This window comes from Pezoporus flaviventris, unplaced genomic scaffold (assembly GCF_033815535.1).
Source record: "Pezoporus flaviventris isolate CSIRO_AGI_PZ_B2104156 unplaced genomic scaffold, CSIRO_AGI_Pfla_v1 ptg000037l, whole genome shotgun sequence".
NCBI lineage: Eukaryota > Metazoa > Chordata > Aves > Psittaciformes > Psittacidae > Pezoporus > Pezoporus flaviventris.
This window is the reverse complement of record NW_026892585.1, coordinates 14114470-14133565: the sequence shown is the minus strand read 5'-3', so window position 1 is coordinate 14133565 and position 19096 is coordinate 14114470. Positions and strand designations below refer to the sequence as shown.

Genomic DNA, 19096 nt, shown 5'->3' with positions numbered 1-19096 from the left:
GTTTGTGGAGTTCATCACCTTTTGCAGAGGCAGAAGGAAGAGTCCGTTGAAGTGAAGTCCCAGTAGCTGCTACAAAATTTCTTCCTCATGGGGCTTGTGTAACAACATCTAACATCAGCTTCTGGCTTGCACGTATGCATCTCTGCCTTTCACGTTAAATGAGGTGCAGATACCTGGAATGGGCTTGAAAACTGGCAGAATCGGATGAAATCTCATTCTCGGCTAGTGGAGTTGGGAATTTTTCGGTAATGTTGCTGCTAAAAAAGTAGAAACTGAAGAGTATTACAAATGGAAGGCAAAGAACTTGCTTAAACTCCTGTCCCTATTTTGTGAGCTGAATCTTTTTGCTTCTGATATGTCACTGCAAAGCTACTTGTGAGATGAATGCTTTTCCATTTGCTCTAGGTGCAGCTACATGCTGTAATGGTAGGTGTTGGAATTGTGCCTTTAACAGTTGATGCTCAGAGATGAAGTACTGTGCCTGCTCAGTTCTCCACGTGCTATTTAGGTCATGCTCAAGCTATTGTGCTCTATCTGCTTATGCATGCTTTACACTTAGAGTCTTTCCAACAGCTGAATTACCTGACACCTTTCTTTTTGATATGTGGCTGAAAGTTCTGAACGAAGTCTCACTGAGATTACTTGCAATTTTCACTCGGAAAACGTATTTTTAAAATTAGCTTGAGCAAACACTTCATAAACTGCTAGATTAAATGAGTAACTGCTTGTACAGGTATACTACAGTAGCACTGAAGTTTGAGAAGGCAGCAAACTAGATGTCACAGCATTACTACCGAAATAATGCCATCTGCTATTGAAAAGACCACTGGTTACTTCAAGACTTGTATGCATCACTGGATCAAGAGCTGTAGCATAGTTATTCTCTCTCTCTGCATAGTTTATTTTATTTCACTACTTGTATTTGGTTTTGGGTTTCAGGGAAACTTCCTCATTTCATAGGGATGTAATTCATTTTGGGCTTAGGGAAACTAGGGCATGTGAGAACAGTAAGTTTACTTTGCTTGGGGTTCTGTAGAAAACGTTTCTTGTAAGTGGTTAACTTCTGTAGCAATGCTTTCCCTCACAGAAGTAAGAACTCTTGTGTCAGCTGTGGTATTGCCTGCTCATAGATGCTCTTGGCAGAAGTTACAGGAGTGCTGATACCCAGGAAATAGAGAAAATTTCTAAAGTTTTCTAGTTCATTCTTATCAGAGCATAAAGAAAATGCATTTATTTTAGTACTATGGAATTATGTGGCTAAAGCAAAAACTCAAAAACCTGTGTGGGTTAGGTCACTTTTGTAGTATTAGCATGCCATTCCATTTAACACATTTCTTTTTGTCATTTCAGTTATGTTTGGTTAAGTTGTGGTTGTATTCTAGTGTTATTTTTAATTTCTTTTTCCTTATGATGTGTACAGTTATTACCTCAATTTTTCTTTTTGTATATTAAACTGTTAACTATATTAATCCAGAATAACAACACATAAGAAAGAAGCATAGAAAAGCTGACACTTGAGGACATATGGCAAATGGAATAGCTTGAGAGTAGGGTTTTTGCAGGCTAGAGAATAGGATGTAACCAGAGTAAGCTGGCTTATAGGTGGTCAATTTTGTCCGACTGTGGTTATCAGTACAGCAGTTGTACTTACAGTCTGCTTTAGTGCAGAAGACAGCAAGGAAGAAATAGTAAAGTAGGTTTAAAAAAAAAAAATCAAGTTGTGTAAGTGATGTCATCTTTATCTTCAGTTTGGTATTGTGCTGGTAGGGCTGCTTTTGTACTGCTTTAGCAATATAAATCTGGCTTACAATGGCTTGTATAAATTCAAGCAAATATTTCAATGTATAATCTCATGTCTCAGTGAGTTGTTTAGCTGTCATGAGTCATTTTGTTGTCTTGAAAGTTATCGCCTTACTGGTTGAGGGCAAATACAAGGCTAGTTGTGTACAAAGGTGATTTGTAATTGTTGATTGCTAATCTGAATTTGAGCAAATAGAATTGTCAGAAGTCAAAGATCAGGATTAAAATCTTTAAAAGCCATTGCTTATAGGGATACTACCTTCTGTTCAAGAGATTTTAGGAAGCTTTCGTCATGAATGTTTTGGGGCATGTGTTCCTTCACGACTATTTGCCAGCATTGTAAATGGAATTATCACCTTAACTGTAGGTGGACTTTGGGGGGGGGGGAGTGGTATTTTTCCTGTTAACAGAATTGAAATGTTGTAAAAGGCCAAGTTGTAGTTCGATGTGTCAGGTAGTTGTGTGTAGGTTTCAGGACTGCAAAGTGTCAATATTCTGTGGTGCTGGATCGTTTGCCCAAGAAATGGGCATTTAAGAGAGTTATTTATAGTTTCTATACAGTCTAGTGAATGTATGCTTTCTTTCTTTAGAGTAACTATTTTTTTTTCCTTATTTGCTGTTATTAAAACTGAATTGAGGTCTGTCATCTGTGGCTGAATGTTATTAGACCTGTGATTTTAAAAATCTGTAATGTGTATCTTTCAAGAGGACTTTTCCATTTGATGGGCAAATATCTATCATTTTGTTGTATCCCAAGTGTAGAGTGTTCAAGAAGCACATGTGCAGAGGAAATATTTAAATCTATATTGTGGAAATGTCCATTGACCCTTGACTCTTCAAGGCTGATGCTCCACATTGTGATCTAAAGTGTAAGCTGCAATTAAGGTGGTTGTTTCTAGCACTGATGGAGGGGAGGGAGCAGTAGGAGGGGAGAGCAGCAAAACTGAAAAATGCCCTTGGCAACGTTAAATTCAAATTGACTGTAGTTTCAGTTCCTAAAGCTCAGTAACCTTTACAAATCACTGGGGACAAACACGTTCAAAACAGTTGTCTTTGTGTAGTTTCACTGCCCTATTGTGAAGAAGACTAGTAATAACCGTACTGAATCAGACCAGAATTTCTGAAACCTTGTTATCTCACAGTGGCTGTTAATAGAGGCCTAGAGAGGAACTTAGAGGGGAAATTGGAAGAGTGTTTTGGGGGAGCAACTTCTGACTTGAACTACCTGAAGAGGAAGAAGTGTTTATATATTTAGTGGCTGTGGATGGATTCTTCCATGATTGTCTCCAAGATTCTTTTTATGCACATTTATGTAAAGTTCATGTACTTATGATTCAATGCATACTTCTTTCACATTGTTTTTGGTAACTCCTTCTGTTTGCTTTGAGCCTGTCTCCTACCGTTTCACCCAATGCTTGTTCGTTCTTGTATAAGAAGATGCTAACTCGCAATCGCTTGTCATTTTAGGAATTGGCTTGAGCCTGTGTCAGTGATGCTTGATGCACCGTAGGTATCTTGTTGACACTCCTGATTTTACACTGATGATAAGGATTATCAGAGAATACTTGATATTGAGTCTTCAAGCACTGCTTGCATTGTGTATTTGAGTATGTGACTGTTTCAGGCTGAGCACAATGGGTGTTTTGTTTCTTTGTGCAAGTTTGAAAAATGTCAAGAAGCCAGACCTAGCCTGTTTCACTAGAATGAGTTCTGCATTGAAATCAGGAAAATACATTCTCTTCTTTGTCAATTTATTCAAGAATACACTTGCCCAAGTGCTCTTTCCTGTTGTGAGGCTTACCAAGGATTGTGTCTTTGTCTCTGAAACAAGCTGGGAGAGAAAGGGGTTTGGCAGTGTGAATTTTAAGTACAGACTGTAGTTCTTAAGTGAACTTGACATATGGTGTAGAGCTGATTAAAAAGTTTTTAATAGTACTTGTACTGGTTGAAAGGGTAGGAAAAGTTGAGTCCTAATAGGCCCTTCTCTACTTCTGTGTACAAACTACTATCAAATACAAGATTGACATGTACCAGGGACTTGATCTCTTATGGGTCTGGTATATCTGAATGCTCACAAGTCTGTTTTGTTGTTGTTCTGGGATGAGTTGACAAATTTGGCTGATGATTCATAAAAATCTTAACTTTCTGTCCCATGTTTCCCATAGGCTAAAAAAAAATTTCTTAGCAAATAGTCCACACTTCCAAGCAGATACTTTTCAGATTAGGTAAGGATGCAGTATATGCTTTCCTTCCTTTTCTAGCAATTCCCAGAGGACAGGACTTGAGCAGTCTTTGGCTTCTGGTTTTATTTTTTCCAGCTCTGACTTCCACTAGCAAACACCCACTACTGTGCTTCCAGAAGGTCAGTTCTGCAGAACTTGAGTTCATTCTTCATCCAAGTCCAGCTTCCTTGTACTTAATCCAGATTTCATTTACATGCATGCATTCTGTGGATGAATTCTACAAAGGCTGGGTAGCTTTAAAGAATGGGAAAGCCACCAATTGTGAGAATTTCTTTTTAAAGAGCAGCCTGTGAATGTATTGTCTGTGACTTCCTCAAGGCCATGGTTTGATATTACTGTATTAAAAAAAAATAATAATTCTTGAATGACTGGTATGAAAAACTGAAGCTGTTTTAAGTAGGTGAATCCATTACTGAGTTTGCCAGAGAGTACATCTTAATTCCTCTTGGCTTACCCTCCACTAGCTTAGTGCATAGCAACTTTCTCTCTGTCCCCCTTCCCCTAAAAATAGTAAATTCAGTAAGTTCCTGTTGTATCTGTGCTGTAATAGAAAAAATAATGGAGTTTGTAGAGATTTTGTAGAAGTCTCTTCTAAACAAGACTCATTTTGGTCAGATACACTTGCCTAATATCTTGCTCTGTTTGTACTACTCGTCTTAAAGCAAGAATTGGTATCTCCTGTGTAAGGAGAGCTTTATTGTAGTATTAGAATAGAGCACGATCAATTTACAGCTCTTAGAGGCTGCTTATTACTTGGGAAAATATCCAGACAAGCCCTAACTTAAGCTATATCAGAATGGATTGCAGACTTCAAGTGGAATGTAAGTTAGACTTATTCTCCTCTTGTTGGTATTAGAGCTCAAGTTCCATATGTCCGACAGTTCCAATGTTAGAGATTATTAAGGGCTCTCTGGCTTAAAGTATGCTTACCTTAAATAGATGTTCTACTAGGAAAATTAGTTTAATTATTGCTTAGCACCAACAAATAGGATTTATACTAATCCAAGTTGAGAGTCTTGTGGAAAATACTCCTAAGTACTTTTAACTCACAGGGCATAAACAAACAGATAAATTTGTCATGTGTTAGCTGGGCTGCAGTAGCTACACATGCTTTCATGAGGTGGAAAATGTGAAGTAATATCATAAGACCTGCAATGAGAGTGTCACCTGAAGTTGCTTTACTTTGTGTGATATAAGGATATGTATGTTTCTAATAAAAGTTCAAGAAAGATGGACCACCTGACTGTTACAGAGATCCATCACAAATAACGTTGTGATAGCTTTGTTGAATCTTTGAGACTCCTTCCTCTTTCCTGCAACTGTCTTCTGTCAGAGCATCCAAATGATTCTGTCTCTTACTCTCTTCAAATGAGGCACATGGGGACATGCTATGATTCAAAGCTGCTCATCAGCAGTATTGTTTGATTTGTGGGGACAAAAGCAGTTTGTTTTTAAAGAAATTCTCAAACTCCACTCCTCTGAACAACTTGAAGGGGCTTAAGAGGAAGACATCAAGGGAAAAAAATATTCAAAGGGTGTTTATGTGCCGATGTACTTTAAAACAAGACTTTTCTTGGAGAATTGCTGGGTAATGTTTGCTGCATTGTTTGAATTTTCATTATAGTTTTGGTATTTATAGAGTACATTCTCAGTATAACTTCACAGCTTTTTTTAAAGTAGCATGTATTTACTTTATCTACTTCTTGTTTTAATTCCATAGTGACTGGACATGTAGTGCTCACAGTGGCCTTTATCTTGCAATTGAATCCACTGAAATGGAGCTATAATTAAGGCATGCTTTTTTAATCCTTTTGGGCTTTTTTCCAAGAGGTTAACAGATGCTAGAAATTAGGCTTTATTTTGGCTCACTTTGTGTTTAAAAAATTCTGTTTTAGAGTTACTTTTGTAAACTTTATATAGGCTTCATTAAAAATTGTGGTGTTCACTGAAATTTGTTAATCCTTCCTTTAGAACAGTCTTAGGTTTGCTGACTCTGTCCGTACATTGTTGCAATACAATTTGATATATTATTTAACTAGCACGGAATGTGTCAATCCTCAGCAAAGGAGTAGGTTGTCTGCCAGTTTTAATAGATCCCACACACCTGATGTGTGGAATGGAGGGGATTTTTTCCTTTTGGGGATAGATCAGTCTGGCAGATAATAATCTTTGTCTTCAAGGGAAATAATTACAAAATTAGACTGCTTATTTGTGACACTCAAAAGTGTGTTACTGGATGCTTCTGTGCTCAGAGTTAAACAGAGTTTTCAGAAAGGTACATGCGTTTTTTTAATGTATGAAGGTAAAATAAGGACAGTTTATCTTCTGTGCATCTCAACTGCCTTAACTCTCAATGGAATACCTCTGCTACCTAAAAAAATCAAAGACCTGACAGCAAAAACTTTGTCCTGTTTCTTTTAGTTAACTTTTTTATAGATTTCATCTTAAAAGTTCACGGTTTTGCAAAAATTGCGAAACAAAACAACAAAAAACCCAATTTGCCTTCAAATACTTAGTCATAAAAGCTTGAAATACTTTTCTTAGTCCCATGAATAATGCCAGTCAAGGGTGTTGTTACTGTTCTTACTAGTCAAACACATCCTGTCTTCTCTTGGAGCCTTTAATCTGAAAATACTGATCCATCTGCTTGATGGATCAGTAAGAATAGGTGAAAAAAAAACGACCATGTGTATCTTGGATAAATGTGGTGTCAGCAACAGACTTGGAGTATCCAGGACTCCTCTGGACACCTTTAGATCATGCATTTCTTTGAGCAGTAAATATTGCCACAGGGATTTGTGCTATTGATGGCTCTCGGGCAATGGTTGCTATTGTCAACCCTGCTGAAGCATGTGAGGTTGCAAAAGCTTTTGTCCACCTTCACAGGAATGAAGGTAGGGATAGTAGAATGTGTGATACTGTAGGACTTGATGAGGTTGTTGCTTCAATAATTGTAGTAGGACCATCATTTGTGCGTGTTACACACAGTTTTTTAAATAATATTTTTAAACTTCCCGAGATTCATGTGTTGGCTCATGTCTCCACCCTGTTGGTGTCCCTGTGAATGGCAGCACACCCCTGTGGTCAGCCCTTTGAGCCTGGCAGTTGAGGCAGTCGTGGGTGCTCAGAGGCCTGGGATTCCTGAGGGCTGCTCTTGGTGCTAACAACAGAAGCAAAGGTGGCAGTGAGTACCAGTTTCCATGTCTTCTGTCAGCAAGTCCTCTGCCCCGTTCCGTCATGGAGCCCTAGTCTTCCTGTTGCTTGTGGTATTTTTGCAAAAGCCCATGAACCATTCTGGGCATTCTTGATCCTCCTTCTTGCTCTGATCCTTCTTCTCCTTGGGATCCTATGCTCTACCACATCATGGTCACTGCAGCTATGGCTGCCCTGACCTTCGCATCATTGCCCAGTTTCTCCATGTTTATAAGTATGATGTTCAACAGAGAGTCTGCCCTTATTGGCTCCTTAGTAACCTCTTTCAGAACGTTATAATCAGTTCAAATCAAATTAAATTTGTCCCTCTGTGGTTTACAATTCCTTAGCCCTTCCTTATTCCCCTTTCATCCTCAGAAAGCATCTCATGTGTTCGAGTCTTAGTCCTGATGATCTTGTTCTGAAAGGATATTGGGCAGGGGCTCAGGCTACCTGCTGAGGCAGCAGGCTCATTGTCTTGCAGTTGCCATGGTGGGGGAGGATTGAAAGGTTTTCCATCAGCCTTTATTTCAGTGACCTTTTCCAAGTTAGGAATAGCAGTTGACTAAGAAAAAGCTAAACAGTCATTTCTCTTCAGTGAGTCCATACACTTTTCTCTTGAGTTCTGTAAGCTGAAAAATAAATTGAAATGGAGAAAGTAGTATTTTCTGTTTTCAAAATGCCATTTCTGCAAATCTTTGACTTACTGAGCTTCCCACGCAATACATACTTGGAATTTATTAAACTGCTGTATGTGAAGTCTCCCATGCTTAATGCTTCCATAAGTGAGGTAGAATGAAAGTTCAAAGTAATGTCAGCGTGTGAAATGTTAACAAGTAAAAGCATGATAAGAGTCTTTAAATATTCACAGGGACTTAATTTTCATCATCTACTTAATGCAGTGACTGTGTAGTTTTCACAAACTCTGCTTATTCTTTCAGGCTGAAGGTCTTAGAACGGATGTTGGAAGATGTTAGCTGTGGATACTGGGGCTGTGGAGGAGTGGTTATCAGAGTTCAAGGTAATATACTCTCAGATATTTAGCCGGTAGTGTTTGAATCTCTGCTGGAGTGGAGTGGTATGGAAAAATGCTTGATTGCTGTAGAAAATAAAAAAGAATAGTAACCATGTATTTTGCTGAGGTAATGTGATATATACAGATGACTGGTTCTTAACTTGCCCTCTTTGGGATTATATCCTTGTACAGTAAAAAGGTATATCACAGATAAATGGTCTTGTTGATTTGAGTATGGACTAGACCATGCTTCTGGTCTGCTTAGATAAACTGGGAATGTGTTTTCCTATCTATAGTGGAGTTTTATCTCCTTTGAAGGAGTGCAGATAAGAAGCACTGTAAGAGCTATGAATAGTAAGTTAAAATGTTCAGCTTTCAAAGGGTTGCTAAAAAGATTAGATTTTTACCCTCTTAAGTGCGAACAGAAAATCCGTTTAGTGTCAGAGAAGAGCTGTTCACATCAACTGGAGTTTGTGCTCTTTCAGAGGCTATATCCTGTCTATATATTTTTACTGTATCCTGTAATTTTCAGTAGCTGTGTACAGAGAAAATCCCTTGAAGTATGGCTCTGCAAAGTGCTAAGCTTCAAGTACAGGGCTGCCCCTGGAAACTCTTGTTTTTTTATGTTACCCACCCACTGTCATTACATTCTGTATGAAAGTGTCTGCAAAGTGATAAATGCAGTGTGTCTTCTGGCAGTTTTGTTGTCCTGAAAGCATGGTGCTTTCCATAATAAGGATTTCTTGTGAAATAAGTTTTAGTTTACAGTAAACTGGTAAACAGTAATCTGTAATAGGAAATAGTTGTTGAAATAGCTGTTATCTTTTTATGGTAAAAATTGCTTTTTCTACTAGTGTTAATATTTTTATTTCAGACACTGCCAGAAGCATCCATATCCAGCTATGCTACAAACTTGAAAGATAAGACTGCCTTGATTTCATCTCTTTACAAAGTAATTCAGGAGCCACAGAGTGAAGTGAGTATATCTGATCTCTCACACAACATGTCTGACATAACATCAGCAGAATAAAAGAAGACCTTGCATACTAGTTAATTGTGTTCTAACTATGCAAACTACAGAACTACATGAAGCATCTCCATCAAAATGTTTGTTCTTAGCAGTGACATATTACCATGGAAATTATTCATAGGTTTTGTAACCCACTGATTATAGCTAAGCCTGTAGATCATACTCACGGGCTTCAGAACTTGGCTATAGAATTGATAAATATGTTAAGGGATTGAAAAGATGTTTGAGACTGACTGAATTCTTTTTGTAATTCAGTGTCAGTTGAATGTGAATCTGTACATATCAGAAGCTCGTCTATTACAACCCAAGAGAACACTGTTAGGTAGGTTTGCAATCCTTTTAAGCTGTTGCTTTGGTTGTACGGCTTTTGTTGTTGTTTTACAAACATAAAATATAAATATACACATTTATACAGTGGATGTACCCTTGCTGAGATGATGGCAAAAAAAAAACCCTAACACTGGAGAGAAGGGGACAGTTCATTTACCTGTGCCAGGAATAGTTCCACACCTATGAATGCACTTGGTTTAAAGTGTTCAGAACATACTGAACTGGTTTTGGTTGTGTCTTGTTAACTGCATTGTCTCACTTTCTTCTGTTCAGCAAGCCTATTTTAAAATTGACCAAGCCCTTAATTCTTTTTCTGAAAAGACCCAGCATAAGGAACCTTTCCAAAGTTTGAGATTATGCCGGTAGTGGTCAGAGGGTAAAATGCTTTCAGTATATACTTTTTAGAGAGAATGCTGGTAGATAAACTCCCAGATTGTCTAGCAAAGAAGAAATGTGATTTTACTTTGCTGCTCAGAAAGGCATTCTGAGTCATTCCAGCTACTGAGTCAAGCCTGTCTGGTCTTCAGAATGTGTGTAACATGTAAATTAATCTGATGAGTCTCCTTGATGGTAGCCAAATTAATCCTTTCGTATGTTCTTTGATTTTTTTTTTTTTTTTTTTTACTACTTCTGACTACCACTCGGTTTCTCTAAGACCTTAGTAACAGGATGGTCAAGGACGCAAATTCTGCTTGAAAAGGTTGCTGGGATAATTCTGGGGGCAAGGTATCAAAGATTTCCCTGTTAGTGAGACTTTGAATTGAAATGAAAAGCCAGTGCTGACTGAGTGTTGTGCTGCCTTGGGAGAAGTCCTAAAAATCTTTACTTTGGGCTGTTCTCTGAGTACCTGCCACTTTGTGGAAAGGGCTACTTGGAGCTTTCTATGTTGTGAAAATACTTACAAGCTAGCAATTAAAAAGACAAGTAATTTCTTTCAACTGTTATCGGACATCTCTTAGCTGCACTGTGTAATGGTAACTTGCTTTACGGTGTAGGATATGTGCTGTCCTTTCTTACCTTGTGTGTGTACTGCAAAAGGGATGGGTTAATGCATGAACACTAGAAAAACTGGTGAGATTAAAACCAGACAAACAACCTTCTATTTACCTTTGGATAAATGTACTTCTAATATAACAGCTAATGGTACCTTAAAATTGTGATTAATCTCACTTGGGGGTGGATGTGTTCTTTACTTTTCAAATGCTTAAAAAATATCATATGTATTTGCATCTGTGACTGTATTTTCCTGCTGGCTCGTGTTTTCTTTACATAAGGGATTTTTTGTTTGCGTTTCAAAAATAATTAAAAATCAGTTTGTGACAGAAATGAGCTACTTGTTTGCTATAGAAAAATAAAAAATACCCAATTCATAGTAGCTTTGATTGTAAAGATTTTGTTAATTACTTTTGAGGTTCCTGGGCCATTGATAAGTGAAAAATGTAATTCAATACAAGACGAGTATTGAGTAGACGTGAAGATTTAAAGGACTTTTGACTCAAGAATCCAACAAAAAAAAATTATAATTCTGAGGTTTTTTTCTTCAGAAATTCAAGATTTTCTGGCTTTCTACTTAAAACACTGTTGCTGTTCTTGTGTAGGCATTTGCATTAGGAGATAAAGTGTTTGGAGTGTCTAACACATTTGTATGCAGCTTAAATGAAGTAGGGATGAGATTGCTTGGACATTCTTCTGTTCCAGCATTAAAAATTGTTTCAGTCTAGATATCTTTTAGAACTGTTTTAATGTAAAACATTATCCGGAAACAGCAACAATCATTAGCTCGTTTTGATATTAGCTTGCAGCATGTGGTGGCATTCTGAGGAAGAAAATCTGTTTTCTTACTGATTATGCATTTAAATGTGCTGATATAAAGCTGTCTCAACTGAGATAACAATGTGGACATGGGTACCTGTCATAGTTATTGATGTGCCTTTTAAAGTTCAAGCGCATCATTCTGAACTGATACTTCCTTAAAGGAAGCATGCAAATTGTGTGAAATATGCAAGCTGAAGGTGGAAAGCGCTTGTGCTGGTGAGGTTTTCTAGAAGGATCGTTGATGCTCTGCTCTTTAAGCTGATGAGTAGTTTAGCTTGGCATGATGTTTTGCCTTTGCTGTAAATTTTTCCCAGATGATTTTTTCCAAAGAGGAGCTGTATCTGTCAGAAGCTAAAAGTTCCTCATTTTTTGAAGGGATCAAATTGACCCAAATTACTTTTAAAAGAACCAAAACCTGCTAAGATTCTTTGGGTTCTGAAGTAACTTTGGGAGGTAAGAAATGTTGTCTCAGCTTTCTTTGTATTGAGCAGGAAACACTTAGGAAAGCAAGCAAACTTTTTTCCAGCTTGCTCTTCTGGTAGTGGTGTCCCCTTTGCTGCAATAAAGGGGGGGGCGGCTTCTTAGCTTTTTGAAAGCTTGTTCCATTGAACAACTGAAGTTGTGACCTAGGCATAATAAAATGGAAAATGTGATCTGCATGTTACTAGCACTAAAGTACATGCATATATTGAAGTTTTTAAGGATTTTCAGAAAGGTGTTGGGTAATACTTTGCCTTCTGAACTGACATGCAGTGGCAATTCTAATGATTATGGTATCTTTTCTCAGTGCAATCTCTAAACTAAAATGCATGTCTAGTTTGGATTCCATTCTTTTCAGGTTAAAACTTTTGGGGATTTTGTGCAGGAATACATTTCAGTGGAGATCTGTTACTAGCCTGAACACTCCTGATCTTGAAATTAATTTAGAGTCTATTTCTGTGGGTCATGTTGATGAACTGTAAAGATCTTAAGTCTTGGAGTTTAGAAGCAAGGTAAAATAACTAGTCCTTTAGGCATGTTACATTTGAATCTTGTCTTTCAGAGATTAGCAATGGGAGAATATCATATTTTAGATAATTTTGGTTTTTTTTAAAGTGCATTAACTGGAGCTGATAAAATTAATTCTGAACAGCAGGAATCTCAGAGTTCATTTTGTGAAGTTTGCTAATGTAAATGTATCAGCTGCCTAGATCGTTTTTCAGGGAATAGTTTATTACATGATAGGGTCCTTCTGTTTATTATTTCTTTCCAGTTATTTTCCCAAATTATTTTAGAAGATTTAATTAAAATCCCCCTTTTCTACCCAAACATTGTCTGTTGGGTTTTTTTGTTTGTTTGGTTTTTTTTAATTTTTTTCTTTTTTAAGAAATCCTTTTACAGGTCCATACTTACGGTTTGCTGGGTTTGCTGCCAAAAAGTATTTCTGAGTGTGTGCTTTTGAATTTTTGCTTTAGAGTTCAGCCTCCAGTTCAGATGGCTTTGTTAGGGCCTACTGGTTTTGATGTTATTTTCCACTTGGGTTAGGAAATCTTTTAGCTAGGTGCCAACATAAATATATAGCTTCTGTGCATTGACACAAGATGGTTAACACTGTGTTTTGGCATTTAGTGGAGATAGGTGTTAGCACAAGGATGTACATTAAATCCAGAAGCACAGTGCAAGCTGATTGCTTAACTGTTTTTTTTAGTCTGTTTTATTTTTTAACTTGTTCTATCTCAGTGTTTTATTTTCAATTCAATATAGTATTTCCATTTATAACAGCTTAACAAATTTGGTTATAAAATTACTCCTGGGGCTTCCCATTTCTGTCTCAAACCTATAAATACATTTAAGTTTCCGGATGATTTTAATGTGAGTGGAGAAATGAACTAATTCTACTCTGTACTAAGTTATTGTAATACTTTGAGAGTTACGCAGCTCTTCTCATTTGGTGGTTAAAAGCTTCTGGCAATTTGTGCATGCTGTTGGAGCTCTAGAATAGCAAGAACTGTTCAGGTACTTTTCCTGTATATCAGAGATAGTGAGGACATGGTATGGGGTGTGGTGATAAGCAGTATCCTCTATTTATGCCTTTGAGGCTGGAGGAAGTGAGCCAAAAATGAAAGAAGGAGCAGTTGGAATTCATTCTTCATGCAGGATGGAAGGCCCTACTTTTACCATCTGAAAGTATGTTATAAAAGATGCAAGTGTGTAAGGTGACTTGAGGAGTTATTGCATCAGTCACTCCCTAATAGCTAAAATGTAACATTCATGAGTTTATAGTTTTGTCCAAAGAATTGATCCAGACAGAGTTGCTGTTTCTTGTAATATTTTATTAATTCACAATTGTCATTTGTATTTCAGCTTCTGGAGCCAGTTTGCCATCAGCTCTTTGAGTTCTATCGCAGTGGTGAAGAACAATTGCTACGATTCACGCTGCAGTTTCTGCCAGAATTGATGTGGTGTTATCTTGCTGTCTCAGCCAGCAGGGATTTGCAGAGCAGTGGATGCATAGAGGCTCTTCTCCTAGGAGTTTATAACTTGGTTTGTATTTGCATGTAATTATTAAGGCCTAAAAATATTAGTGTGCTTTCAGGTGTACTGTATTTTACTGGTGAATAATTAACAATTTCATTTCAGAATTAAAGTGTTGAGCATCTTAGTTTTGACTTTTCAAATTGGCATCCATGTCACAAATATGCAACATGAACTTTCATTCTTTTACTTCAGTAAATATTTTCTCTGCTCTTTTTGTGGTTCCTGGAAAGTGTTAATGTGCTAATGGCTGAAAGAGGCAAAGGAGTCTTCTTAATTTCCTTATTACTTAGTTCGTGGTATGGTGATTAAACTTACATTCTGCTTGAAAGCCTTTATAGGTCTTACTTTTGAAGTGGTTGCCCATATTTTCTGGGGTAATTTGACTCTCTTGACTAGAAAACACACACAAAAATCACAAATTCTGAGCACTTGACTGCTGAACAGATTGCTTAGCTTTGAGAAATTAAATGTCATCGTTAATTTTTGGAATAACCTCGGTACTTTTTTTCATGTTTTATATTAAAAGATACTGTTTGTTACTAAATTACTGCTTTGAAGGGACCTTGAAGAGCACCATATTTTAATTATGCATTTTGTCTTTTTATGGCTATTATAGAAAGCTTAGTGTTATGTCCACTGGGATTCTCTTCTGTGTAGTTTGTATGTTCTGGATGTTGTAGGAAGGCTTTTTGGGAAGTGAAACAGTGATGAATTTCAGGTCTTCTCATTCTGAAAACCTGGAGAGGGCACCTTCCATTCTTCTAAAAATAATCTCAAGTGTCTTTACCAAGCGAGTGAAAACACCTTTTTTTTTACCCAGGAATCTACTTAAAAAGAACTGAGCTCTTAAATTCAACTCACAGTGCAGACTTCATGTCTCTTCTGTGTGCCTGGCTGTATCTGAGAAGAAAAATATTCCTGGAAAGCATTTGGTATATCTTATGCCTTAAGTCAAATCACTCCTTTATTTCCATGATGAAGTAATCTAAAACGGTTGATGGATGTGGCTGCAATCACTTGTCTTTCTCCTAGGAGAGATTACATTTACAGTTTATTTTGAAATTGGTCCAGAACGTCTTCTCTTAGCTATGAACAGTTTCTTCCTCCATTAGTAGCATAGCCATCCATCTCCAGCTGCTTGGAATTTTAAGAATTTTACAGCAAGTTTCTGTAGAAAGCTGCAGATAGACCTGATCTTTGGAAACACTCCCCCCACCTTCTGCTTTAAAAAAAAATTAATGCTTATGCTGAAGGAATGCTTTGTTACTGATGCTGACTTCTTCCCCTCTGTTGATGTTGTGTAAGATTTGTAACTTTTAACAGTCATGATGTAACTGTTCTTCAGTATACAAGGTTGAAAAGGTAGTGAGTTTAGATACCTGTTTAGATATTTCTGTACTCTTTAAACAGCTACTTTGTTTTTAAAGGCAAGAGGAAAGACCTAGCCTAATGCAAATAGTAGTTCTGTAAATGTATAGTCTCTTGGAATGTGGAGGAATTAACATGCTCAACAGTCCTGGAGTTTCTTACTGAAAGAAATTGAAAAATCAAGTATTGCTCAGAATAATTCTAAATTTGCTACATTGTCAGGGGTATGGAATTATTGTGGTTGAACTTTGAGATCATGAACTGGTTTGTTCTGCCTGCAGATTGGAGACATACAGTGATAGTGCGTGCAGTTGATGTTTCTGACTGTAGGATTACAAATCTGATTAGAATGAAGAGTCAAAATATTGATATTTTAAGGTTTTAGAAGTTTGGATGTAGCCAGTTTCTCATGCCTTCTCCTCCCATAAATTGAGGAAACAGTTTTCGTTGTTGATGCAGAAGCAGTAATGAAGTCAAAACTATTGGTGGTTTTTGTGGAGTGGAGGACCTATATAACTCTTCAGACAGAGCAGCTTTGTATGCCTTTTTGATACTTCTCAGTCTTCCTTTACCACTTAATATCCTACTTGAAGGCATGAGTTTTCGTAATTACTATGTGAAGTTTGTCTTCAGCCTTCCAAAGGCAGGGGTGTTAGGAGGCGCTAAAGCTTCTCTCTGTGATCTCTACCTTCGGATCTGGTGCTGAAATTAAGCCGGGGGGGGGAGGGGGAAGAGCTCTTGTGTGTGTGGTGTTGGATATTGTTCAGGTTTGCTTTGCAACTTCTGAAGTTTATTTGAAGTATTTCAGTGCTCTTCTGTGATACATCTTTTTTATTCTTTTCCCTTACCCATTAATCTTTTGCTAATTTAACAGGAGTAGAAGTCTGCCAACATACTGCTGTGGTGGTAACTTGCAGGACAGTAGCTTCTCTTAAGCTGTGAACCCATGCTTGTTTTAACTCTGTAAATAAGGAATTGTTAAACTTGGGCTTTTTCAAATACTCTGTCTGCTGCTGTCAAACAATATGCCGCTGCAGTCATTCCAGAACTGTATTTTCAGAACAAATTACTTGTAGAGTTATTACTTCATGGGTAAATAGTTTTCAGAACAGAATTATTGAGCATTAAACTTCACAATTAGCAAACAGTGCATAAAAAAAAAGTTAACACTTTTAAACATATTGAGATTTCCAGTTAGTGCTTTTAGGGTGGACTGTGTATGAAAGTGTGTGTGCCCTTTGCTAAATCATTTATATAGTTTTCAGAAACAAAGCCAATGCGTTGTGATACAAAGCAAATCCAGAGATAGTTTTCATCCTGTAGTTTAGATTGTTATAGTATCTGTATCTGTCCCTATAATAATTTGTTTGCTTTCTTTTTCCATTTACCCCTACCCAGCATTTAACATTTTGAATGTCTGGTTTCTGTAGTACGGTGTAACCATTGGTATCTTCTGTCTTTTTCAGGAGATAGTTGACAAAGAGGGACATAGCAAAGTGCTGAGTTTCACAATTCCATCTTTGTCCAAACCTTCAGTCTATCATGAAGTAAGTGATATTTACAACATACAGCTGTTACTGATCGAAAAAGGCAGCATGCTTTGGGGGCCTATTTGTTAAAAGTAAAAAGTAGTTTTAATGTGTTGCATGATGACATAGGAGCATATTTCTCAATCTTCTGAGAACTACTAACTGGTCTCTGAGGCCTCTTCAAAACTTAATAGTCATAACTCCATAACATCCTTGCACCAGCTGTGTCTTTCTTTTTGTATTCTGAAGCTATATACTTTATCTGGTGTAGAATCACTTCTCAAATCTAAGACAGCTAAGCAGTCAGATAACTTTAAGCCGGTTGAAAATTCATGTATAAATATGATGCTACTGATTGTTGTCTATTTTCATTTGCATTGTAGCAAGACATCAGGCAGACATGTTTTGAATGACCCTTTTTTCCTTTAGCCTTCCAGCATTGGCTCCATGGCTCTCACTGAAGGAGCTTTATCACAGCATGGTTTGTCCAGGGTTGTATACAGTGGACCTCATCCTCAGAGGGAGATGTTAACAGCGCAGAACAGGTGAAACTGTATATAATAGGATTTTGCTTGAGAATTACTTATGAATCTTGTAATTTTTAATATAGTTAAAGATTGAAGATGGGTAGGTGAATGCTGTGTCTTGTGTCGGTTTTTTGTTTTTAAAGACAGGTAAATGTAGATGCAGAAAGATTAGCAGTGCATATTACTACATAAAGAAGAGTTGACAGAACCAAACTATTCCATTGTCAATTTTATTGAAATGAGATACCAAATCTGTTCAAGTAGCTCTTGCAAATTTCTGTGTAAACTTGCTTTCTTTTAAAAAATAAGCTTGGTGATGTAATTTTAATGTTTCTTTAAATTCCAGGTTTGAAGTGCTGACTTTCCTTCTGCTCTGTTACAATGCTGCCTTGAGCTACATGCCTGCAGTTTCTCTTCAGTCACTGTGTCAGATTTGTTCAAGGTAATTTTTGTAGGTTGATTACACTTAAACCAGCATTTTCAAAGTGCAATACAATGAGTTTGATTTTTTTTTTTTTTTTTTTTTTAAGAAAGCTTCAGGTTCCCAAAAGCTGCTTGTAAAGTTGACTCTTTTTTTTTTTTTGGAAATATTCAAGGCCAGGCAGGGTGGATGGGGGTTTGAACAACCCGACCTAGTGGAAGATGTCCCTACTGATGCTAGCGGGGTTGGAAATCAATGAACTTTGAAAGTCTCCCTTCTGACCCAAACCATTCTATGATTCTTCCTTTATAAACATCCACGTCTTGGACTGTTTTCATTTCCTTGCATGTTGTCACTAGTGTGGCTTCCTGTCTTTCCTGATGAAGCGTTTAAACTCTCTTTAATTTGGAGATATGGTGATATCAGCATGAAGAGTCAGATTTTGATCATGCTAGGTACAACATGCAGACTGGTACTGCTGCTGAACTGAATCCTGGGGGCACAGTCTTCTTTTTGTTGTTTTTTTTGTTGTTGTCGTTGTTTTATGTAGCCAGAGACTTCGTAATGATGTGTTGTGGGATAGGAGAGGAAAAAGTGCAGTAGGTTAGTGATGAAGTTAGTGTTAATAAAAGACTCCTGAAATGCCCTACCCATTACAGATGTAATTTGAAAGGTACTATGATACAATATATTTTTTTTCATTTATTTTTCTGGAAAAAACATAGATCTAAGAAGAGTTTAAAAGCTCTCTGATAATGAAGCTGAAGAATTAAAGCTGTCTTAGACTAAACCTTCTAGTCTGCTTTGGAGAAGTAGTTTGTTTAATGTCATTAAAGGTCATTCTACAAATCATGTAGTAGCTGACGAATTGAATATTGAACTACCCAATATCTTTGTTTTACAAAATGTGTTGTCTACAGGACCTGACGTGGGATTTAGTTCATAACTAAACTCTAAAGCTGATTTTACTGGAATTTAGGATAATTTTAGTAATTATTTGACCAGAGCACTTGTGGTTTCTTTGCTTGACAACTTGCATGCAACTTCCATTTTATATGCAATGTCACGTATGTTTCTGTCTGTAATATTTATAGTTGCTATACTACCCTATTTCCTTAAGTATCATTAACTTAGTTTTTGTCTGTTCTGCAGCAAATGTGTGGATCCAGAATAGCTTTTACTGGCAGTTTTTTTTCGTGGTCCCCTGTAGTACAAATGTAACAGGCATGTCTAGGCTGTCTCTCTTTTGAAGGATTTGAACTCTGCCAGCAGAGGGCATACCCTTCTTCCATTATAAGAAATAGGCTGC

General features: G+C 37.1%; 1 protein-coding gene across 7 annotated transcripts in view; it reads left to right on the top strand.

The window, feature by feature from the left end:
- HYCC1 (hyccin PI4KA lipid kinase complex subunit 1) overlaps window positions 1–19096 on the top strand; it is a 44649-nt gene that overhangs the window by 10812 nt on the left and 14741 nt on the right. For 6 of the 7 annotated variants that reach the window (XR_009745375.1, XM_061464748.1, XM_061464750.1 and 3 more), the window contains exons 2-7: window positions 8177–8256; window positions 9125–9226; window positions 13769–13948; window positions 16777–16857; window positions 17269–17384; window positions 17713–17808. Coding sequence is in view for 6 of the 7 variants with exons in the window: in XM_061464748.1 (XP_061320732.1) it covers window positions 8206–8256; window positions 9125–9226; window positions 13769–13948; window positions 16777–16857; window positions 17269–17384; window positions 17713–17808 (626 nt within the window). In the remaining variant the exon portion in view is untranslated. Of the gene's footprint in view, window positions 1–8176; window positions 8257–9124; window positions 9227–13502; window positions 13592–13768; window positions 13949–16776; window positions 16858–17268; window positions 17385–17712; window positions 17809–19096 lie in introns of those variants that run through there. The other variant, XM_061464751.1, reaches the window with a different exon arrangement.